Genomic DNA, 25,612 nt, shown 5'->3' on the forward strand with positions numbered 1-25,612 from the left:
AATTCAAAGTTTGAAATTTATCATTTACAGTCCCTTTAAGAATTCAAATTAGACTATTCGCCATCTAAAACCTGGCAAATTGGTGTTTTAGCCTATGGGGGACGTCCAACATTAAATTTTTGGTGGACTTTTTGGAAAATCAAATTTTTATCAGAGAAAAAACTCTAATTGAATTTGATTCGAGTTTGTGGATCGATACTATTCACTTGAATTGAAAAAATTTGATTTTTTTTTTGACCATACTCTGGTCCCTTTAAAATTTGAATTCTCCACCTAAAACCTGCCAAGTTCATGTATAAGTCAATGGGAGAGGCACAGGGACCAATTTGGATATGTTACTAGCCTTCCTGACATTTTCTCAGAGAAAAAACTCGAATCAAGTTTAGTTGAATTTGATTAAAATTCAATTCGAGTTTTTGAGTCGGTAAAATTCGTGCAAGTTTTAGATATTAAATTTTTTTCTTAAATAACCCCCCAATAGAATTTCGAGTATATTCAAATTTAAACTCACGTGAATTAAAAAAAAAACTCACATGAATTTGAAATTTCTCCTTTGATAAATGTGCCTCTTTGGGGCAGATTTAGCAGGGGTCAAGTGAAAATTAGAAGAAAAAAAATTAGAATTTCAAGCTATTTTTGTGTACTTTGGCTATCGAATAGGCCAAACTTCGATTTTGAAAAGTTTTGACTTAGAAATTCAACCCTTGATAAATCTGCCCCTTTGTGTCAACAGTCCATACGGGTCCATAGCACCACCTAAACTTAAATAAATCCCCCCTTTGCTTCACTAAAGCCTCTGTTATTTATTTAATGAGCAAAACGCAAATATAAATTGGTGAATACAACCGCATTATTAAAAACAATAGGTATCATGATAAAAATGTAGTAGAACTATAATTGTTATGATTATCTATAACAGTAAACAGAGCCTCTCCAGTTATGAGATTTAAAGTTGGATAGTGCCATGAATATTTATGACCCCTTCCAGTCAATCAGTAGAGCAATGTATTCATTCCTGTGTGTGGTCATATGACAGTATCTGACTTAGCCGAATTCAAGTGTCCAGCCATCTTCAGGTCTTATAAGCAACTGTGATGTAGTTTTTACTGGCCTATTGTTTGTTAGCAAGAAATCGAATATAATGTGCTTTTGTGGTTTACAAGGAGCATACACTTAGTACCAAAACAAAACAGGGTGTAGATGTGCTAAAATAGATTTTGTCCTACTCTTGTTTCCATCTACTATAAAACCTCTATACTGTGCATCTGGGTGCAGGGTGCTAATGACTAAACTGGGAATAACTCCAAATGCTCTCTACAGTTCTGCTGGAAATAGCATAAAATATTTAAAGCTGTGACACTAAGAATGATGCCAAAAGCTTAAGACTCACACTGAGATTTTAAACTGGGAAGGGTATTCAGACTCTTTATAGTGAACAATGTTGTCTGTGCCAACGCTACAGGACATTTTTGTGCAAATTATTTCCATGTATCAACAGGAAAAACATTGGGTTCCAAAAAAAAGGTTCCTGTATCTTTAGACAATTTGGTGTCCGTTACTGGATAGATCATGGATGGATTAAAGATTACACACTAATCCTTCCTGCCACATTACATGCTTCTAGCTATTTGGCATGGGTCCCTGTGGAATGCAATGCCACCCTACAAAGAGGTGCAAGCTCCACACTGTGGGTCGAATTTTTGTCAACCCACACATCACTTGTGAAGGGTGTATATATCAAATGTACAGATATTGATTAAAAACTCTGCTCAATAGAGCTTGCAACCTGCAAGGCTATTAGGAGATTAAGAACTACAGGACAGAACAGACATATTTTAATATATTTAATATATAATGTTTAATGCTGGTTGTGGCATTGTTACTAAAGTTACCGTTGGTCAAGTTTGCCCATTAAGGGATGCTCCTGTCTGTCTGTCTTGCCCCATTTTTGTGTAATATAGTATAAGAAGCCTTCTGCACAGAAATTAATGAGATGCCATTGACGATGATTATCTGACAGGTTTGCAATATGCATGTGGGCCCATGTAAACATGTACAGCTTAGTCCTCTAAAAGGACTTTATTCTTCTTAGTCCTTACTTCAGATATAATGGTTTGCCATACTGTTGTCCAGCAGCCTCACCAGTGACTAGAAAATGTTGCAGAACCAACTGAGAGATAATAACTCTTCCATCCAGAAAACATTTGTATAAAAGAAGTTTTGTGATTAGCTAGCTTGCCTTCTAAAGTCGTTGGCTTCGGCACAGTGATGAGGAATCAATATGAAATTCAGAGATTAATATGTTACTTTTGTGCCCAACAACGCTGTTTAAGCCATGGCGCAGCTTGGTATCTTCCCCTCTCTTCCACCTACCCATAGGGGCTCCCTTAGCAAATTCATTTTTGTGATTCTATTTTTCCCAAGTGCTTGAATTCGTTCCTCAGAATTAGCCATTCTATAACATACTAAAAGTTAACATAAAGGTGAAAGACCCCTTTAATATATATATTATTCTCTCACCATTCCTCTCTGCTACTGTTCTCTACTTTCATTTTTTGTTTCCCCTATTTTGCTGCCTCCACCTTCTTCATCTGCCTTCTTCATCTGTATAACATTGTTCTCCATCTCTTCTCTACTTCTTTCCCAGCAATGTTTTCTCTCCTTATATGCTCTTGTAACTAGTATAACCTCTCCAGTTACTTGCATTCAGAAATGGGGAGGAGCAAAATAAAGTTCTATTATTAAAGAGGTGGTTAATTTTTTTTAAATACCATTTTACATCCCCATAATACATTTCCCTGATTTTAAATTTTTCTGGATTTTACACCATTTTTTTCTGGTCCCCTGAAAAACGTAAAATGGGGGTTCTACTTTTCAATCATTTGCCTTCTACTTCTGGCTCTTTCCAGCTTTCAGATGGGATCACTGACCCCATCTAAAAACAAATGCTCCTTAAGGCTACAAATGCATTGTTATTTCTACTTTTTATTAATTATTAATGGGGATGCACCGAATCCACTGTTTTGGATTCGGCTGAACCCCCGAATTCGGCTGAATACCGAACCAAATCCGAATTTGCATATCCAAATTAGGGGTGGGAAGGGGAAACATTTTTTACTTCCTTGTTTTGTGACAAAAAGTCATGAGATTTGACTCTAGGTTTAGCAGGGCAGAAGGATTCGGCCGAATCCTGGCCAAATCCAGAACCGAATCCTGGATTCGGTGCATCCCTAATTATTAATAATATAATTAATATATATATATATATTATTAATATCTTTCTACATGGGCATATTAACAGATTTAGAAACAGCACCAAACTCTCACAAGAATAAGTGAGGATGGATGCAAGTAAAGACCCTAGTGCAGCAGTCACAAATAAAGAACACCCCATGATAGTTTAATATGTTATCGTCTCAACGGATATGACATTATTTTTGTTATTAACAACATGACACTTTTCCCCTAAACAAATATGGTGATGGCGAGCCGTAAGACGTCACTTTGCCCTATTCCAATATGGCGTCGAGTTCATTGCCTTCCTCTTCCCGTACCTTCCGGCCCTATAATGTTTGATTCCTAGGCTAGGTACTCCGGCGTCCCAAATGATGTAACCCGGCTACGGCCCGGGATGCTGTTATTTGGCTTCGGCCTGCCTCAGGACATGGATTGCCAGGCTCTGGTCATTCGGATACGAATCCCTGATGGAGGCGCCGTAGACTGGACAGTACAGCCGGCCACTCAGTTGCTGTTCCGGGACATCCTGGTAAGAGAGGGCCACAACAAGCAGCGTAAAACTCCTGTTAGAATGACGTCACGCACAGCCCTCAAGCTATTTCTGAGTGGGGCGTCATTTAGCCTATGTCAGGTTGTCTCCATTTTTTATAATGTAATTATGAGCTTTTAAAACTGCCGGTTTGTTAACTTTAAACAACCTGTAGTGATTTGTGCAGTGTGTCACACATATGCAGGGGCAACTACACTGGTACTAGTGGCATCTTGGTGAACAGCAGAGCAATCTTCTTATGTTTTGTTTCCTCAAGGGCAACTCACAATGCCTGTGTTTCTGAAATCTTCATCCCCATTATCTTTATGAACTGAACCCTGCTTTGCTAGAAAAATTCCAAGACATGCAATTAAAGTGAGAGCTCACCTTGGAGTTCATGTTTAGTATGTTATAGAAAGTTAAATTCCACACTTCTCAGTTTTCTGGTTTTCTGACTCTTTCCAGGATCACTGACCCCTTCTAAAAACAAATGCTCCGTAAGGCTACAATTTATTCCTATTTCTACTCTTTATTGCTTATATTTCTATTCAGACCCTCTCCTATTCACATTCCAGTCTCTTTTTTCAATTATTGGTTGCTAGGGTAATTTGGACCCTAGCAACCAGATTGCTGACATTGCAAACTGAAGATCTGCTGGCTAAAACCTAAACTCAAATAATAAACAATGTCTCAGATTATCACGTTCTGTTTCATACTAAAAGGTAAATCAAAGGTGAACAACCCTTCTAAAGTGACAGTCGTGATAGTGGACCTAACTGCTACTGATACGCCCAGACTTTGGTAACTTCTAGTGGGGGGGGTAATGCTTCTGCAAACTGGGTGCCTTTAGGCACATTTAAATTACCAGTAGGTCCCCATGCTGTTGCTGCTGGGTCTCAGTGACCCTGTAAGTCAAATGAAATGTTCTGCTACAACAGGCAATTGTAATTAAATAAGGTGGGTAAGTAAGTCTAAGTCAGTTCTTTTTGGTCAAAAAGCTGGCTCCCAAACTTGAATTGGGTCCCCTGAGAAAATATTAAGAAACACTGCTGTAGGGCACTTAATTTCTAGCCATGCAGGATGTCATTATCAGCGCAATATCAAGGTCATGTACCAATCAATATCTTAGGCACAGCCAAGCAGCCCATGGAATATTCCCTTTTGTTATACTGTATGCTTCGGTGCAGATTCAGGCATCGAGTTCATGGGCCCGATCTTCAGCCGATTCGATAATCTTCGTAATGAGATCGGTGCTTCGCCGATTTTCGTGAGTTTCGGCACATGCTCAGTTGTTGCAAAACAGAAAATTGTTCCAACTGCACGTGCGCCACCACATCTGTCTCATTCTAAAGAGAAGAAGATGGCACCCGCGAACTCCGATGTCTGAATCTGCACCGAGGGGTAAGTAAAACGTTATAGGGGCATTTGCCCGTGGTATCACTTAGGCTGGGGGGAGGAGGGAGGGGGTCTATGTAGGGTAGGGTTTTTTTAACTTTAGGGTAGAATTCTCCTTTAATGAGCAGACACATCCACCTTGTGTGTTTTTGTTCATTTTCCATAATGGCACATACTGAAGTAGTGGGTGACGAGATAAATAATATTATTATGTTTTGGAATACAGGAGGTACTAAAACTGGATTGAAAATGTATCATGTGCTTCTGCTTTTTTTGTGGCCCTGCCCGTTTGCAGCTGATATGCTCATAATGCCTTATGGACTTCTATTTATCTCTAGCTATACCTCTATTCCTGAATGATTGTGATTTTTCAACTGATTCTAGAGGAGTTTAACTAACTCTGTGCTTTGTGTTTTATTTTTAGGATGTGATTGGTCAAGTTATCCCTGATGCAACAACCACTGCCTTTGAGTGTGAGTTAAGCAAGCCCTTTAATGCATCAATGTGAAAAAATTAGCTTTGGCCTCTTGGACGGAGTGTGTAACTGATCCTTTAAAGACCATGTCCACCCAAATATAATGGAAGTGAATTTGTCAGAATTTTTATGGTGTAGTTTTTATTTCTAAATTACACTGCATATAATTCACTCTACCATATAAAATTTTATTTCTGAACCAACAAGTGTATTTTTTAGTTGTAATATTGGTGTGTAGGCAGCCATCTCGGGTAATTTTGCCTGGTCATGTGCTTTCGGGAAGAGCCAGCACTTTAGGATGAAACTGCTTTCTGGCAGGCTGTTGTTTCTCCTACTCAATGTAACTGAAGGAGTTGCAGTGGGACTTACTATTGAGTGCTGTTCTTCTTTCTACCAGAGAGATTGTTACATTCACATTAAAGAGTGACTAAAGTTTATCAGAGCACAAGTCACATGACTGGGGGCACCTGAAAAAACTGACATGTCTAGCCCCATGTCAGATTTCAAAATTAAATATAAAAAAAAGTTTGCTCTTGAAAAATGTATTTCGGTGCAGAATTCTGCTGGAGCAGCACTATTAACGGATGTGTTTTGAAATAAACATGTTTTCCAAATACAGAATTACTTTCATTCTTCTTGGCGCAGAGTAGGTGGGGAGAGCAATGTATGACTGTGAGTAGGGGGAGCAGGACAGCAGCATGCCAGAATATATAGAAGAGTTATCAGGATAGTGCTGCAAAAAGGTAAATTGTGTGATACAACAGCATGAGGTGCAAGAGTAGCAGGGTACCTCGAGGTAACGGGAGGGATAGTTTTGATTGTGCAGGCAGTTTGGAAGATAGGGTTTATTCACTTTTATGAAATCACCTTGCTCTTTACTAGACTTGCTGTTGTGAGGAACCATGTGGATGGAGATAATAGTAAAGCTTTAGGTTTTGGAGCATACTTGGTAGTGATTAAAGCTATTCAGAAATGCAGTAATTTATAGTTATGCAAGTGACAAGTATTACTTAACTGCTGCTTTTTTATTACTTAAAACTTACACTTTTGCTTGAAAGCCAAAAGTTTTTTTTATTACTTTACTCTGACCTATAACATGTTATAGTGTTTATAATAATTTTGCCAGGTCAATGTCTATAGTGCAGAGCATCTACTTGGATCCTTCACACTAATGACAAAGTTAACAATGATTCCAGTTTCTCTCATTTATAAAAACATTTCAGGATTGCACTAACCAACTCAGCAAGTATGTAACTCTTCCACCCTGTTGCATAGTTTTGTATGGTATCTGTACAGAATGAGCTGCCAGTACATTATTACAATAACAGTATTGCAATTCATGTGTTGTCTGCTTCTAAGTGACTGTCACCTTTTATTTACATATTGAAGACGAAGATGAGGATGGTGATCGGATTACAGTTCGGAGTGATGAGGAAATGAAGGCCATGTTGTCATATGTAGGTGTCCATGTGCTTGTAGAGCACTTTTTGGTATGGTGTTAGAAGCATGGCAGTTATTCTCATGGGGCCTTTCTCCTTTTCTTGTTCTGATGCACTTCCTGCTCACCTCTTCTCTTCTCAGTAGTTCACAAGTCCCTTCTGGAGGCCTAACCAATTTCCGGATGCCTTCAGCTGCACCGATTCATCTTACTGAATTATAAACTTATGGTTCTATCTGTGATTTTATAGTCTGATTTGACAATGGAAATGTGACTTGACAATGACAACTTGGATAAGAGTACACAGTTGGCTTAAAGGAATAGTAACATCAAAAAATGAAAGTGTTTTAAAGTAATAAAAATATAATGCAGTGTTGCCCTGCACTGGTAAAATTACTGTGTTTGCTTCAGGAACACTACTGCTGCTGTGTAGCAATGGGGGCAGCCATTCAAATGAGAAAAGGCTCAGGTTACACAGCAGATAAACTCTGTAGAACATAATGGTGTTATCTGTTATCCACTATTTAACCTGTGCCATATAGCCTTTTTTCAATTTCCGCTATTGCTACACAGCAGCTTGTTTATATGAACTACTGTATAGTAGTGTTTCTGAAGCAAACATTATTTTTTCCAGTGCAGGGCAACAGTACATGATATTTCCATTACTTTAAAACACTTTTGTTTCTTAGTGTTACTATTCCTTTGAACTGTGACGCTCAAATAGCTTCTGTGGTGAACAATGTACAGATGACGGTTTCCTTAATAAAAGTAAATAATTTAGCTGAGCCCATGGATATAATATAGATTTGTCCTTGGGTACACCTTCTGATATTCCAGCAGGTTTAGTATGACTGGATATTCGCAGCTGATTACTTGTATTCACATTTGCCTATAGCCCCACAAGCCACTCACTTTGCGCCAATGTGCTTTGCCTTTTGTCCTTTCTTATGTACTATGTACTATGCATAAAAAGAGCTGCAGATATTTGTAATTATTACAAACAATAAGCTAAATGTATACATTATTGCCCAATGGGAAATGTTTAGTAAAAGAATCATGCAGGTATATCTATGTTTTGGCACTACTTTAAAAGCATTATGATTATGGTGCCCAAGATAAACCTGTGAGCCATTGCCCTTACCGATATACATTCCTTTTCTCTGTGTATGTATGTGTGTGTGTGTGTGTGTGTGTGTGTGTGTGTGTGTGTGTGTGTGTGTGTGTGTGTGTGTGTATATATATATATATATATATATATATATATATATATATATATATATATATATATATATATATATATATATATATATTGCTGCTTAAATACACATCATCAGTACTGACATACTCCGTTCTGAGCATGCATTCACTTCCCTTCTGATTAAATACACACCATCCATATGACCTTGCTCAGCCCCACTATGTGTATGCCACTCCTGTTTACATATACGCCACTTAACACACTTAGCTATCTGCAAATTTGGTTTCAATGCACATGCAAAGACGCACACACATGACACACTTAATCCTCTTTTATGGACATTTTTTCTTTTATCATTTTTAAATTATAACCTTTCCTAACCTGCCTTTTTGACCTACAGATAGATGGTAGATGGTCACTAACCCCCCCAACCGACTGACGCTTCAGTTTTAGTATTAATGTTTTAATGCATATTTTTATATTCAGTACTTCTATTCTGTTCCTTTTTGACTTCCTAATGCCTGCCTGCTTGTTAGGGTAATGAAGCCACCATTTTTTAATCACAAGCTCTTGTAATGTTCATTCTTTTCCCATTTCCTCTCCTAGTTAAATATATTCCTTCTTCATTATTACCAGGCCCGGACTGGCAATCTCTGGGTTGTGGCAAATGCCAGAGGGGCTACTGTAAGTCACTATTTATTGGGCTGGGGGCTGTTTAGGCCTCTGTGTACATGAAATGCTAGGGCCTATTTCGAACCCGCGTGTATCGGGTCAGCCCGCACATCACTACTAAAAACCCATTGGTGGCCAGGGTCCCCCCTACAAGTTGAAAAAAAACAATTGGTGGTCAGGGGCCCCCCATAAAAGTTAAAACAATGCATTGGTGGCCAGGACCCCCCTGACAAGTTTTAATAAAAACTTTGGTGGTCAGTGATCTCCATAGAATTTTTTTAAAAAAAATTTGGTGGCGAGAGGCCCATAGATGATTAAAATAAAACATTGGTGGCCAAGGGTTTAATTTAAAAAACAAAAAAAAACATTGGTGCTCAGTGGAACTTAAGTTAGGTTCTTCCTTGTCCTCCACGATGGCAGCTATTTTGTTTTCTTTGATGGCTTTTGGCTTCTTTCGTGGCTTCGGGTCTTTTCACAGTTTTGGTACTTTGGTGGTTCTGCTTTTCGGCCGTTTGGCTTGAGTTTGCACTCTCTTAAGGGGGCTCGACTAACCTGAAGTGCAGCACAGCCGGGTCCCCTGTAACCTTAAAGGAACAGTTCAGTGTAAAAATAAAAACTGTGTAAATGGATAGGCTGTGCAAAATAAAAAATATTTCTAATATAGTTAGTGAGCCAAAATGTAATGTATAAAGGCTGCAGTAAACGGATGTCTAACTTAACAGTCACAACCCAACTTCCTGTTTTTCAGCTCTATAACTCTGAGTTAGTCAGCGACTTGAAGGGGGGCCACATGTACATAACTGTTCAGTGAGTTTGTAATTAATCCTCAGCATGCAGCTCACATTCAAAAGCAAACAGTTATGACATATGTGGGTCCCAAGAGAGAAACCAAGAGAGCTGCAAAGCAGTAGTGTTCTGGCTATTATATTAGACATCCAGTCACTCCAGCCTTTATACATTACATTTTTGGCTAACTAACTATAAATATTTTTTTATTTTGCACAGCCCATCTATTTACCCAGATTTTGTTTTTGCACTGAACTTGACTTATTTCTACAGGTATACACTAAACAATTCCTTTAAATTCTGCCTACCCTAGTTGCATTAATTAAATTCCGCTCCTAATTTTGTAAATTGTTTGCCTAGTTTCTTTTCTTCTTTATTTCTACGTACATACACTTTTTCCAGTTGCATACATTTCTCCCACCATTACATATACATACACTATTAACCTGGTTATATATACTCTTCTGCTAGTAACCTTCCTTCTTCTTAGCTTGCATATGCATTTCTCCTTGCTATCTGCCCTCTTCTCCTTGAATATGCACTCTCCCTTGACTGAGTTGACAGCTTAGCGGCTTGTCCATGGGGCTCTCCGATAGGCATGCCCGACTGATATCAGAAAATTGTCCAGATATCAATTGGCAGGTTTAAAAATCTCATTGGGGCAAGGTATGTATCTACTTATTAATGTGGTCCTCGTGCCGAGGCCCAATATCACCCATCTCAAGGACTGTATTGGGGGAAAAATATGCTCATTTGGCAAAATTGCCAAGTGAATGGATCTTTAATGTATGGCCAGCTTTACCCATAGACTGAGAAATCCTCTACCAGTTAGGAAATGCTTGATTATGATTTCAGACTTTGCTCATGGCTCTTTGTACACTGCATTTCAGCTCTAAATAGAAACATCCAAGCTGTGCTGTTTGACATGCCATTTAATACAGACCTATTTTGTTTTTATTCAAGTGATGTCAGACTTGCAACTCTCTTAAGATCTGGTTATCAGTCTCTCTGTCCCGCAGCTACTGTCAAGTCCTAGGGAAATAAATGATCTTCAGTGACTTGGAGGGTTGGGGTCTCGCTTGATGTTTTTTAATGTGAGCTTCACATTAGAAATAATCTCTCTTAATGACTTGTGCATTAGGTATTGTGCCGGATAAATGAACTATCAATTTCTTAGCTTTTTTTTATGCAGTAGTTAAAGTTACGGCTCATTGCTAATTAACCCCCTCCAGGCTGTCAGCTGCCTCTCTTCCTGCTTATCCTAGTGGGATTGTTTTTTTGGTTTTTTTTTCTCACCAGTTTTCTAAAATGTTGGGCTGCAGTAGAAATAATAGAAACCAGGAACTGAAAACTTAGTACAGTTCACAATGAAACTGATACACAAGCCTGGTGTGTAGTTGTTCGAGACAGATATGCTTGGGCCTCTGTCTACATCAGGCAGATATGATTATGACACTTTACACATGAAAAAGACATTCCTGTTCTATAATTCACAAATGAAACATATATGGTTGTCAGTCCATGCATCAGGAAGGTGCAGAGCAACTCTTCCCTTAGTAGCGAAAAATTACTGCCTAGTGTTACTACCCACTATGTAGAGTGTAGCTTGTAAGAGTGGTGCCATAAATCTATGAACACTGGGGTGATTGGGAACCAGGCTTTGGAGTTGTTGCTTAAGTTTCATGTGGTGCCAATGTTGGTGACTAAGGGAGAGATTCAGAGGTTGTCCCTTGAAATATTTATGTAAACTCTCTAAGCACCACAGTGCTTTGCCTGTGCATGGAAGCGAGGGGGTATTTCTGACCCAGGTAAGGGTGACATTAGAAACCTGTTTTTTTTTTTTTTTTTCAGTACTGTAGTGATATTGGAACTTTGGGTGAAGGAACTGTGATTCTTTTGAGTAGATATTTGTCTTCCTTTTAACTCACAGCCACTGTTCTTGCCTTGCAGTATTGCAGCATGGTCCTTGAGCAACAGGGAAGTGGACCTCTGATGGAACCTCTGCAGATCTATCCACGTGGTAAGTCTTTCTTGCACTGCACACCAAGCATTGTGTCTTGTGTAGTTTGGCGTATGTTTTTAGGTACAGGATATATTTCATTTTCAATGCTGACATTTTGCGAATGGGATGTGTGAAGATCCTGCTGACCAAGACTGATGTTTAACAAGCTATGCCCAGGATAGGACACTGGCATGGCAGTTGTATCATTGCCAGGCTCTTTCCTGGTCCTTGATTCATTCATCTGCAATATTAAAATCTTCATGTCCCTGTGACTTTATAGATTCCAACTTTAAGAATCCTTTTGTTGTTTTTGTTTAGTAATCTAATTTATCTGTTACCATTTTTAATGAAATCACTGTAAATTGGTTTAAGCTTTTAAATGCCCATTCATTATAGTTCTATAGACCAATCACTTTGTGAGGAGTCTTGGCTTTATATTCTCAAGGACTACTACAGATTTCTGTTTTGTTTCCATTATAGTAGAGATTTAACAGATCACGATAACAAATTCATTCAAGTTTACTTTCTGCCTTCTCCCTACTCTTTTACATGGTCTTTTTTGTAGTGCTGGGTATACAATGCAACCATGATTGAATCATGCTTAAAAGTGTGGGTGTGTGTGTGTTTATATATAGATATATTGCATTTTCTGACTAAGTCATTAATTTAATTCATTAGTGTTCAGTTGCAGCCTCATATGGACCAATCAGCAGTGGCAACTACTAAGGTAGTGCCTACATCCTTATGCTTTAGTGAATATTTAAGAGACATAATTGAATATAAGAGTGGTTTAATTTGGTTTTACAAGGGAGCAGTGAGTTCATTATCACAGCGAATGCTAATATTTTGGCTGGGCTTCAGATTACGGCAGTGCGCCAATGGGATCAACGGTGTAGCACTCTACACTTCAACATCAAATGACCTTAAAACATTTGGCCTCATAAACACATTGCCCCTGGGCCTTCTGAGAATCAGTGTTACGTCTCACGAAGTTTTCCCTTTTGTGCATACTTTAGCTTGGTTTTTATACCAGCAATAACCTCTATGCTGTGTTAGGCTGGGGGTTTTTTCGTTCTCTTTCAAAGGCTAATCGAAGTATAATCCGTGATTGAAAGCACTGAAGCCTATTAACTAAAAGTAGCACCAATTTTGTCCCTTGCAATAACCAATATCTGCTTAGGGCAGAGACACATGGGAAGATTTGGGGAGATTTAGTCGCCTCTTCCTCGGGCGACTAATCTCCCCGAAATGCCTTCCCGCCGGCTAGAATCTAAATCGCTGGCGGGATGGCATTCGAATCGCTTCTTTTTCCGAAGTTGCCCAAAGTTTCCTCGTCAGGCAACATCGGAAAACGAAGAGCTCTAAGTGCCATCCCACCGGCGATTCAGATTCTAGCCAGCAAGGAAGACTTTTCGTCAGATTAGTTGCCTGAAGAAGAGTCGACTAGTTGATGGGCCACTAAATCTCCACGAATCTTCCCGTGCGTCTCTGCCCTTAAAAACTTGCTTTAATCAGCATGGTGCAGATAAAGAAAGCAAACATTTGATTATGACCTTTAAGTTTACTTTTAGGTATGTTATAGAATACAGGTATGGGACCTGTTATCTAGGATGCTTGCGACCTGGGGTTTTCCGGATAATCCATAATTTGGATCTTCATACCTTAAGTCTGTTATAAAATCATGTAACCATTAAATTAACCCAATAGGCTGATTTTTCCTCCAATAAGGATTAATTTTATCTTAGTTTGGATCGTGTTCCATTTACTGTTTTATTAACACAGAGAAAAAGCAAATCGTTTTTAAAAATATGGATTATTTGGATAAAATAGTGTCTATGGGATAACGGGTTTCCGATAATGCATCCCATACCTGTACTTTACTCTTTTCAATTGGCCTTAATTTTTTTTTATCTTTCGTTGTTTTCTTTTTAATTCCTGGCCTTTCTATTTTAACTCTTTCCAGCATTCAGATGGGGTCACATATTGCTTTGTAAGGCTACAATTTTGCCATTGAAACCTTTTATTCAGGCCCTCTCCTTTTTAGCTTTCAATCTCTCATTCAATCCAGTGCTTGGTTTCTAGGTTAAATTGGTCCCTAGTAACCTGATTGCTGCTGAAAGTTGAAACTGGGGAACTGCTGAAAAAACCCAAATTCTTCAAAAGCATAAAAATAAAAAATTAAGACCAATTGCATATTTGTCACTCTGCATCATACTAAAAGTTAATTCAAAGGTAAGCAACGCCTTTAATTTAATTTGCTCTGTTCCCTATGGCTACCAGAATTAGCGTAAAGAAAAGTTGTCTCAAACACCTGCAAGGTAAATTATATGTATCCAAAAATTACTTATTCCAAACAGTGTTACATGACACTTTAGCCAATGTATCCAATCTTTACACCTCCAGTTAACCAGTTCAGGTGATAGACACTATTAGTGTTATACAACTTAACTTTTATTGGCATTTAGTTAAAAACATGCTGCCCAATCAACAATACTCACTACTGTTATATCTCATCAGTAGCGCTGGACCATGTCCATAAAAATAGTCTAAAGTCTAAACTTCTGCTCTCAAGTAACTTAGGTGTACCAGGGGTGTGTATCGCTTGTGATCCCTTTTAACAATTCCCCCTTTGTGCTGCAGCACTGATCTACCGGGAAAGAATTTTTTTTTTTTTTTTAAAGAAATTACCACACCGCTGGTCATTAAAGCTACAGTGTTCCAAGAGTGGCAACCACTTAATTAAGTACAGCCAGTGTCTACCACAGCTCAGTCACTGAAAGTTATAGCCACAGCCACCCTTTCCCTCCCTTCCATTCGCCCCCCCCAGTGCCTTCTACCTATCTATGTGGGAAGCGTGTGGGAGCTAGTCACCCACCTTCCACCTATGCCGCCCAACGCATTTCACAGATACCTCTGCTTCTTCAGGGGCATAAGACTGAACTGGTTAACTGGAGGTGTTTAGAGTGGATACATCGGCTAAAGTGTATCCTACTCATCATCATCATTTCATCATCATTTATTTATATAGCGCTGTCAAGATACGCAGTGCTTCATGTAACACTTTGTTTGAAATAAGTAAGTGTCCCAAGACTACCATAATTTTTTTTTGTGGTATAGGAAGCTGTCTTGCATGTAAGAATAATTAAGACTTCAGATTCCTTTGCATAACAGCTGAAGGGTGGGTGTTGTAACTAGACCGTACCTATGGAAAACACTGACATTATAATAGCACCCAATAAATTGTCCTGTCAAAACTTAGACTCAGTATTATAAGTTTCAGCGTCGGTAGTGAATGATGATGAAATTTCTTTCGACCAAGGCAAGTAGAAACCAAGGATCAAATAATAATTATAGGGCTTTAAAAAGCTGACCTGATGGCTAAAAAAGAATCCAATATGAATTTAAATAGATAGAAACCCCCAATAGGACGTTCAGCTTACTCACTGTGGTTATTCACTAGGTGCCTTAGCATGAAGTGCAGCATCACGCCTGACGAACATTTGCGCACCCATTCCGCAGCAACAAAGGCAGGAGGCCCTGCACCTGTTCCCCCACCACCCGCACGGATACATTACTTCACATCTTGCTGCGTTGCACAAAGGCTTATTGATGTGTGCAGTAATTATAGAGTGTGTGACGATTGTTAATAGCTGGGGCACAGCACACTCTCCGCTGACACAGCAGGGGTTAAATATGCATTCCACCGAGACAGAGCAGGGGGCAAAAATGTAATTCTTTGCTTCGAGACAATCCATCAAAATTGACAGTGACTTTAACAACAATTTGTGGCGCGCAAGGGACGTGAAAAGGGAGCAGCCTGCTCTGTGTGAGCCAAGACCTGTGAACGCTTTTATATTCAGAATAATCATGTTTATTTGTCATGTAGCAGTGACAGAGCTGCCTATGAAATTGTGCTGCACTAATGAAAGGACCTGACACATCTCGCTCTCTGTTTTGCATGATTTTAATGGAATTGTATGAACACAAAGACAGGAGAGTGCGACTTTGCAATAACTCTCTTTGTGCATGCTAATATTTGTATTATTGGGGGTCATTTCTGAAAAGGCGAGCAAGGAAAAAGGCTGCCAGGGACATATGTTCCAGTGTCTGTTCAGCGTTATGACTGTACAAGTGCAGCAATGTGTGAATTGGTAAATATTCCCGCCATCCGGTGTATTTGTCTTGGTTGAGATTGTGCACTATGGAGTTATGCTTTCATGCCCAAGCATCTTTGTGGTTGTCTAATGCCTGACTGGTCTTACAGAAGTCATCAACCCATTTACCATTGTACAATCACAGTCAGGTTTGGGCCCATATTATGTATGTATGTATGTATGTATACTATTCTGTAGCAATATATGATAGTATCATATAGCGCCGACATATTATGCAGCTCTTTACTGAGACTAAATACATTCACATCAGATCCTGCTCCAGAATAGCTTACAATCTAATTGTCTTATACCAATAACAGTCACTTGCATCAACTTCATGAGAAGCCACCCTGCCAGTAGGTTTTTGGTCTGTTGGAGGAAACAATGGAATCCAAATACACAAACTCAAAGAGGAAAGACCAACTTAAAGGGGTGGTTCACCTTCAAGTTAACTTTTAGTATGTTAGAGAATGGCCAATTGGGTTCATTATTTTTTTTTTTTATACTTTTTGAATTAATTGCCTTCTTCTTCTGACTCTCTCCTTCTTTCAAATGGGGGTCACTGGCCCAATTTAAGCACCAAATGCTCTGAAAGGCTACACATATATTGTTACTGCTACTTTTTATTACTCATCTTTCTATGCAGGCCCTCTAATATTCATATTCCAGTCTCTCATTTAAATCAATGCATGGTTGCTAAGATTTTTTGGATCCTATCAACCCTATAGCTGAAATTGCAAACTGGAGAGCTGCTAAATAAAAAGCTAAATAACTCAAAATGAAAACCAATTGCATTTTATCTTAGAGTATCACTCCCTACATCATACTCAACGTTAATTTAAAGGTAAAAAACTTTTAACATAGATAGTCCAAAGTAAAATTGAATCCAGAGCTTCAGGGCGTAACTATATAAAAGCAGACGTTACAAGTCCTGTGGCTCCCCCAAGGTATAAGGTACATAAAATAACTTTGCTGTAGTGTACAATAACATCTAAATCTTTGCACCAACACCTTGAATTTAGCATGGCCATGTTTGTGCATTATTGCCTTTTGTGTTTCACAGGTCGACATGTACATTAAGATATATAAACACAGGAAAAAAGTGTTTGCTCTTTAGAAAAAAAGTGTTGGCTCTTTAGACTTTGTTAAAGCATTGTTTCCCTTTGAGTTAACTTTTAGTCTGATGTATAGATTGATATTCTGAGATAATTTACAATTGGTTTTTATTTTATGGGATTTTTGAGTTATTTAGCTTTTTATTCAGCAGCACTCCAGTTTGCAATTTCAGCAATCTGGTTGCTAGGGTCCACACTACCCAGGCAACCATACCCAGAGTTGAATAAGAGACTGGAATATGAATAGGAGAGGACCTGAATAGAAAGATGAGTACTAAAAAGTAGCTATAACAATAAATGTGTAACCTTACAGACAGCGGCGATTCTGACTAAGGAGCCGCCTGAGGCGGCTCCTGCAATGCCGCCCCCCCCCCCTCACCAACTTGCGTGTCGGGAGGGGAGGCAGAAACACTATTGCGGAGAGCACAATTGCGCTCTCTCACAATAGTACAGCCGAATTTCTGGTTCAAAAACCGGAAATTCGGCTCTTAAAGGTGCAGGAGCGGCTTTTTGCCGCCCCTGGAATTCTTTCAGGCGCTGCCGCCTGAGGCGAGCGGCTCAGCTCGCCTCATTGGTGGCGTGCCCCTGCTTACAGAGCATTTGTTTTCAGAAGCCCAGACCCCAATTTGAAAGCAGGAGGAAGAAAGCAAATAATACCAAAAAAAAAAAAAAAAAAAAAAAAAATATATATATATATATATATATATATATATATATATATATATATATATATATATATATATATATATATATATATATATATATATATATATATAAAAACAGGGGGGTTGTGGGAGCACTCTAAAGGCTTTAAAGTATATATATATAAGTATAATAAATGCTATTGCATATGTACCCAAAACAGGGGTTATTTTGTTACAAAGTTATGATCATAAAATTGATAAGCCACCATACCACGTCAAGGTAAACCCCGAATGGCGGTCCCTAACTTGTTTTATATTTTATGTGCATTTTAGCATTTAGCGTTCAACGGACATTGATTACAGGTAATGCTAAAATGCACATAAAATATAAAACAAGTTAGGGACCGCCATTCGAGGTTTACCTTGACGTGGTATGGTGGCTTATCAATTTTATGATCATAACTTTGTAACAAAATAACCCCTGTTTTGGGTACATATGCAATAGCATTTATTATACTTATATATATATATATATATATATATATATATATATATATATATATATATATATATATATATATATATATATATATATATATATATATATATATATATATATATATATATACTTTAAAGCCTTTAGAGTGCTCCCACAACCCCCCTGTTTTGATATTTTATATATATATATATATTAACAAAGACCAGTTGAAGAGTTGCTTAGTATTGGCCATTCTATCACTTAACTTAAAGGTGAATCAACCCTTTAAATTGCCCTGCTTTGGCTAGGTCTACCCAAGAACAAAACAATTGGCCACTTAACACGTGTCTGTGTGGTCCACACCAGGGATGTCAATCACAGCTTTTTGTCAGTTGTGAATTGCAATAGGCGATACTTGAAGTTGTAGTTTTGCACAGCTGGAAGCCCATGAGTTTAATATTTCCAATCTACATTGTTCCTTGAAAGGCCTGGAGACATTGCCTAGTATTCTGTCAATTTATAAGCTGCCTTGCACAGCCATGCAGTAAATTTCCCCTGCAACTGTTTAGATTGCCACGCTGCAATTTTCTGCTTGCCCGCGGCTGTTGACTAGATGTAACATCCTGCGAATGGGGCCCCACTATGCTTTGTAACCATATCTTGCTCTTCTGCGAGTACCTGACCTATAATCAGAAAGGGGTTTCATCTGAAATCGGAAAGGATTCGCTGCTTTCTCTGTGCAGAAACAATTTAGCAGCTGAAGGTTTCCCGTACTGTGGTTATAGGAGTTGCTGTCCGTGGGTCAATGTTATTTATACCTGTATATCGCTTCTCTCCGTGGTGTGAAATGAGCCCAGACTGCCCTTTGTAAGAGAGATATTAGAATCATTTAATAACAAGCTGTACAGTGACAGGCAGCACGTGGCCAGCATCCTGAATATCGATATGAATAGGCCGCCTTTCCTATCACAAGGAATTCCCAGGATTTCTGCACCTGCTCCGGAATATGGAATTAAGGGCAGCACACAATCAGTTTTCGCTTACAGTATGTGTGTGTGTGCGTGTGTTTTTTTATTAAGTGTTTTAAACAGAAATTAGAATTTAGATGAGACGGTGTCAGGAGGGCCTGTGCTTTCACAGAAAGGATCCTGTCTTCTGGGACCTCTCTCACTCGGCTCTGAGAGCCTCTCTTCAATCATTCCTCGCTGCTAATTTTGGTGTCACTCTCATTTCTTTTTAAATGATTCATTTCAAAGGAAAGGAGGGGGGTGAGGTTGGAATTGTAAACGGCCCCAATGTGATCTACAATTTAGTCTATTACTGTTGCAGCCTGCAAGCCTCCCGGGAAGCGGAACATACATGGCCTCAAGGTAGGAATTTCAATAATTGTTTCAGTAAAGTTGGATGGATTTGAAATGCTGTGTTCCACTTATTGAAATGTCAGGGAAAAAAACCCACACTTCTAGCAGTGCTGACAAGCAGGGCTTGCATTTCCTGGCCACGATTACAGGGGGATACTAAGAGAAACGTGGATTTGCACCACTTTTTTGCTGTATATGGGCAATTTCATTAGCAGCTTCTGTTATTGTTAACCAGCAGTTGTTCACCTTCAAATTAACTTTTAGTATTAAATTATAAAAAGTAGCAATAACAATACATTTGTAGCCTTACAGAGCATTTGTTTTTAGATGGGGTCAGTGACCCCCATTTGAAAGCTGGAAAGAGTCGGAAGAAGAAGGCAAATAATTTAAAAACTATATAAAAATTAAAGTAATGAAGACCAATTGAAAAGTTACAGAAGCGACCATTCTATAACATACTAAAAGATCATTTAAATGTGAACCACCCCTTTAACCACTTTTCTACCCCAGGAGCGTAAAGCATCTATGTTACTTGCTTTAATCATCCTTAGCAAGCAATAAGAAGGGTATTTATAAAATGTCACAGAGCCTTCTACTCTACTTTTATATGTAAAGTAGGGTGCAATTTGTTTAGTGCCTGCGGCTCTCAAGGAGAGCGTGGGACAGTGAACCAAAACTATTTTGGACAGTGGGGCCCAGTTTATACCCATAATAATATATATTTTTTAATTCATAATGCAGATGTTTAGAATAATGTCCCAGATTAACATCCTGACATTTGTTCTTTCTGCAGGTGAACACCCGAGCCGGATCTTCCAGTAGCAGCAGTCCATCTGTGCCAGACAATATTTCCAGCAATTGGTGGGTGCATACACGTGGCACTGTGCATTCAGCTGTTTGGTGTCAGCAGAGCTTAAAACTGCATTATCCTCAGGCTGTGTGCAGGAAGTGTCACTTCCTATTGTTCCCCTTAAAGCAAACAGCATAAAGGGGCTGCGGTGGGTAAATGCAAAATTCAGCATGTAAGCCAGCATTACTTATTTAGTTGACAGCAAAAAACTAATTTCTTTTAGGCTTTCTGGCACATATTGCACAATATATTTTAGAAAATAAAGGAAATTAATTATTTTTCTTGTCTGTTGTACTCTGAGCCCTAAATATAAATGGGTAGGAAAAAAACACACTTCCTAAATATATCCATTACATAGATGGATGATCTCTAAACTGTTTATTTACAGCTTCAGAAACTTAGTTTCCTTCACCGTTATGGTGTTGGGAGTTGTAGTTTTGCCCCTTTTGGCAGGGCCCACTATCTAGGCTTTACTGATGATTTGAGCAAATGAAAGTATTTCTGACAGTCCATGTTTTCCAACAATCCAAAGTCACCTGTCATAGAGTTTAATGGCAACTGGTTGTTATGGCTGACCCAGCTAGTTTTATGCCTTAAAATGCTTATTTTTTATTGTTTTTGGGCCTACAACTGACTGTACGTGTTGCCATTAAACTCAATGGCAGGTGGCATTAGGGTGATTAATTATTTTTTCTGCAGACGGAGGTGCTGTCAGGTGCATCTTTAGCCATACAGCCTGGTTGGCTTCCAAGTTGTTCGTGCCTCCTGGAGTTAAATGTATCAAAGTTTTTTTAAAACTCCCATTAATTGTAAATTCAACCAATTTAAATGTAATATTAAAGTCTAATTTTTAAAACTGGTGAATTGAAACGACCCAAAAATTCGAATCAAAATCGATCAAACTCGATTTTCTAAGAAGAAAACAACTCCAAATTGATCCCTGGACCTCTCCCATTGACTTAAACAGCAATTCTACAGGTTTTAGGTGTCAAATTCAAATTCTTAAATGGCCAGAGTATGATAAAACTCGAAAATCAAATTCAAATTTTTATAAAAACTCGAAACAAATTTGAATAACTCCCTAGTTGAATATGACAGTTTTGACCATAAAAAAAATTTGAAAATTCAAATTTTCAATTCAACCGTTAATAAATCTGCCCCCAGGTGTTATTGAGGTGCCCATTTTTAATAAACATGCATAAACAAATACACACCAATAATAAAGTACTATATATGTTTAATAAAATATATTTGATCAAATCAACATGTCAATTGACATTGATGTAGTAAATAAATTACACATGATCAGAAAGTGAAAGGATATTGTATGGGTGTCCTTGTCATTTAAGAAACTAGATATGGAACATGGAACAGTGTAACATGTCAAACTAGATCTGTCCATGGACTACACTACAGGGCACTGATGCTCATATGCAAATACTTTTTTACTGTTTCTTATATTGTGTGTTTCTGTACTAAGCAACTAATTCCTTTCTTACAGTTTAAAGAAGTCCTCTGCTGAATTAAAGAAGATTTTAGCCAATGGACAGGTGAGTTTTGTACTCTTAAAGCTGGACACGTGCCAATGTTAGCGTCTTCAGACCACGTGTATGGGGCCAAAACAGCAGACTTCCCAAACTTCCAGTTCTTTCGTCATGAGTAGGGATGGGCGAATTTTTTTGCCTTGTTTCGCCGCAGAAATAATGCCCATAGACTTGTATGGCATTGCGCGTCAATGACGCCGTCAAAAAGATTTAGTTGCGCTTCTTTTTGACGCCCATTGACTTTCATGGGTGTCGCGACATTTCGCCAGCAGCGAATATTTACAGAGAAAAAGCCCAAGCCTAGTCATGAGGCTACTAATATGATCTGATTATTGTGCCGGAGGCGAATGATCAGTCAGATTTGGCCACCACATAGGGTGACCAAATTGAGCAAAGTTTGGCTCTCTCACCAGACTCATCTTAAAGAGATACTGACACCAGACATTGAACCTTTTCTTTACATCTACCATAAAATTGACTTTGCATGCTTCTTATAATTTTGCCATAAAGTATTTGCCCAATGCTTTTTTTACATGACTTTTCTTACCCCCATGTTCCTTTATGAGGGGGCTGCCATATTTGTGCAGCAGGAGTCTGTTAGTATTAAGGTGCCCATGGACGTAACCATTACAATCTTTCTTGGAAAAGATCTTTCCAAGAAAGATCGTTCGTTTCACACGTGTAGAGCTGAATCGTCAGATATACATATAGAAACAATAGAATTTTAACTGTATCTGATGATTCTGCACTAACAATTGCCTTTATTTGTTTTCCTTCAAAGGCACTCGATCGTAATTTTCCCTCCAGCCCGATCGACGAGCCGACCGATATCCAAGTCTTCTGCCAATATCGGTCAGCTTGTTTCCCACCATACACGCACCGAATATCGAACGAAAATTTGTTTCTTACGATATTATCTGTGCGTCTATGGCCACCTTCAGAAACTTTAACTGTCAGGCTGAAATGGGACAGTCAGGTTGGCAAAACAGTCAGGTTTAGGAACTTCAACTAACATTTACTTACAAAAGCAGAGCTATCAGTGAAAAACGATCAACATGACCTATAGGTAACTTTTAAAGTACATTCATATTTTAAAAAGTATTTTTTTAATGTCGGTATCACTTTAAAGTGTATGGCCAACGTAATGTAATTATTTTACGGTTTCCTTTTTTACTGCTTACTGCTTAATCAGTGATAATCCCATTGCAATGTCTGATAATAAGAGGTAATTGTTCCTGATCTGTGACCTCTCTGAGGAGAAGTGTATCCACTAACTGAAGCAGTTTTAGGGCTATTCCACACGGGGAGATAGCCACGCGTTTGCGGTCGCGGCGACAAAGCGCCGCGCCAGTCGCCGCGACCGGCGCAGGCGACAGTTTTGTATGGGCGCCTATGTAAAAACGCCTGTGCTAACCACACGAGGCGATGCGCTTTTCAACAGTCGCCTGAAAATGCCTGGCGAGGCTAACCACACGAGGCGATGCGCTTTTCAACAGTCGCCTGAAAATGCCTGGCGAGGCATTTTCAGGCGACTGTTGAAAAGCGCATCGCCTCGTGTGGTTAGCACAGGCGTTTTTACATAGGCGCCCATACAAAACTGTCGCCTGCGCCGGTCGCGGCGACTGGCGCGGCGCTTTGTCGCCGCGACCGCAAACGCGTGGCTATCTCCCCGTGTGGACTAGCCCTTAGATTAGAAAGAGAGAGCGAGTGTAAGCCTTGTGGTCATGGTATATCTCTGGAGCCCTATTTATAAGTTATCATGTCTTAAAAGTGTTGTTCACCTCACGTAAGCTTTTAGTATTATGTAGAGTGATATTCTGAGACAATCTGCAATTGGTTTTCGTTTTTATTTGTGTTTTTTATAGTTGTTTAGCTTTTTATTCTGCAGCTCTCCAGTTTGCAATTTCAGCAATCTGGTTGCTAGGGTGCAAATTGCCCTAGCAACCATGCATTGATTTGATTAAGATACTGTAATATGAATAGGAGAGGGCCTGAATAAAAAGACGAGTAATAAAAAGTAGAAATAACAATACATTTGTAGCCTTGCAGATTTCTATTTTTAGATGGGGTCAGTGACCCCCATTTGAAAGCTGGAAAGAGTCAGAAGAAGAAGGGAAATAATGAAAGGCTATAAAAATAAAGAATGATGACCAATTGAAAAGTTGCTTGTAATGGGCCATTCTGTAATAATCTAGAAGTTAACTTAAAGGTGAATCACCCCTTTAAATAAAACAAGTCCATAGCAATCCATGTTTTTCTTTAAAAAAACTTATGTTTTTTAGCAGAGACTTTCCCTGATTTTGCATTACCTTGCTTTTACACTAATACGCTTGAACACTGTCTGCCGAAGGTACATGGTATTGAATAGAATTATAAGACCACCGTCCTCTTAAGTGAATATCTATCTTCTTTTGCCCCTTAATCATTTTTGTGAATATTGGTGTGATTTTGTGACCATTTTTTATCCTGGCCCTGAGGATATTTAAAGTAGTCATATCCACCCTTTTTTTTCTAATGTAAATAAAACTATTTATCAAGCCCAGTAACCTCAGGCAGTTGCAGGGCAGTTGTAGTGCGAGTCACATGTTGAAGGTCACTGATCAAGCATGTACTATAACTCAGTTTCTGTCATTTTGCAGTTTGCATCTGTTTTCAACCCCCATAATATCCACTAAGGCAAATGTAAAAAAAAAAAAAAAAAAAATCATAAAAAATGATTTGTAAATTGTAAAGTGACTTAGATTATTGTGTATTAAGATAACTCTCCATTTCAATACCCTTTATTTAGCTTTGCAACCCGGTGGGACATTCTAATACTTGATACACCCCCCTCTCATTGTCAAGCCCCTGAGTCTTATTTCAGACTAAAGTGCCACAATTGTGTCTCTTAAACAGCCCCCTCCCCTCAGTTCCAAATTATTCCTAAAGTGTCAGTTTAGCATGACAGACATCTGGACCTGACAGTTTTGATGTGCACGTGTGTGTAACAATTGCCGGCCTAGCTATGTTGCCCTGTGGAAGTTAAGTGTGGGATCTGGGCATGTGATAACCAGCAGGGTCCCTCTCGCTACCCTTGGGAGGCAGCTGCCTGATGCTATCAAGCCTGCCTATTAGGATCAATTGGCCAAGACATCTGTGTCACTGCAAATAAAAGGGTCTTATTGATTTCCTAACTGCTGCTCACTTCCCCTCCTTGTTCAGATGCTTGAAATCTTAATTATCTCAGCGTCTTCCCTGCGTGACCCCTCCAAGACTCATCGGCATTTCATGAATCAAGTCGTCATAGCTGAGCATGTCAAGAACACAATTAAGCAGCTCCCCCCCTCCGCTCGGCCCTCGGCCTCCTCTCTCACCAACCCAGCACACATCTATCACATTCTCGCTGCTCAATCTCTCCATCTGTTTATTCAGGCTGGACACTAGCTCTGTGCAAAACAATATTTAATACACACGTCTACTAATACATATCATTTTCATACCTCTCCTTGTTATACACAGGTTTTAGACACTCCAACATCTTCCTGCCTTCAGACTACACAAATATTAAGACATATTTCCCCTTCAAAAACCCCAAAATTTACGGAGACATTTACAGATGCATTTTCCCCCCCACTCTTAGAATCAGACATTAGGGACACAAAACTTTCACCCTCTGTAACATACTGACATTTGAGACACCTCTCTCCCACTTTCTGCACAGCAGCTACATATATTTTCAGGACAAATGCCCAGAC

General features: G+C 38.9%; 1 protein-coding gene across 2 annotated transcripts in view; it reads left to right on the forward strand.

Annotated features, from left to right (window-relative positions):
* The first annotated feature begins 3,500 nt into the window (after positions 1-3,500).
* The window catches only part of map2k5.L (mitogen-activated protein kinase kinase 5 L homeolog), an 87,417-nt gene continuing 65,305 nt past the window's right edge, over positions 3,501-25,612 (forward strand). The window contains exons 1-7 of one of the 2 annotated variants that reach the window (XM_041585039.1): positions 3,501-3,766; positions 5,586-5,634; positions 7,026-7,093; positions 11,681-11,750; positions 19,453-19,493; positions 20,278-20,345; positions 21,836-21,884. In XM_041585039.1, coding sequence (XP_041440973.1) covers positions 3,632-3,766; positions 5,586-5,634; positions 7,026-7,093; positions 11,681-11,750; positions 19,453-19,493; positions 20,278-20,345; positions 21,836-21,884 — 480 coding nt within the window. In that variant the 5' untranslated portion in view covers positions 3,501-3,631. 2 annotated transcript variants of the gene reach the window in all.

The sequence above is a fragment of the Xenopus laevis genome, chromosome 3L (assembly GCF_017654675.1).
Source record: "Xenopus laevis strain J_2021 chromosome 3L, Xenopus_laevis_v10.1, whole genome shotgun sequence".
Lineage (NCBI taxonomy): Eukaryota > Metazoa > Chordata > Amphibia > Anura > Pipidae > Xenopus > Xenopus laevis.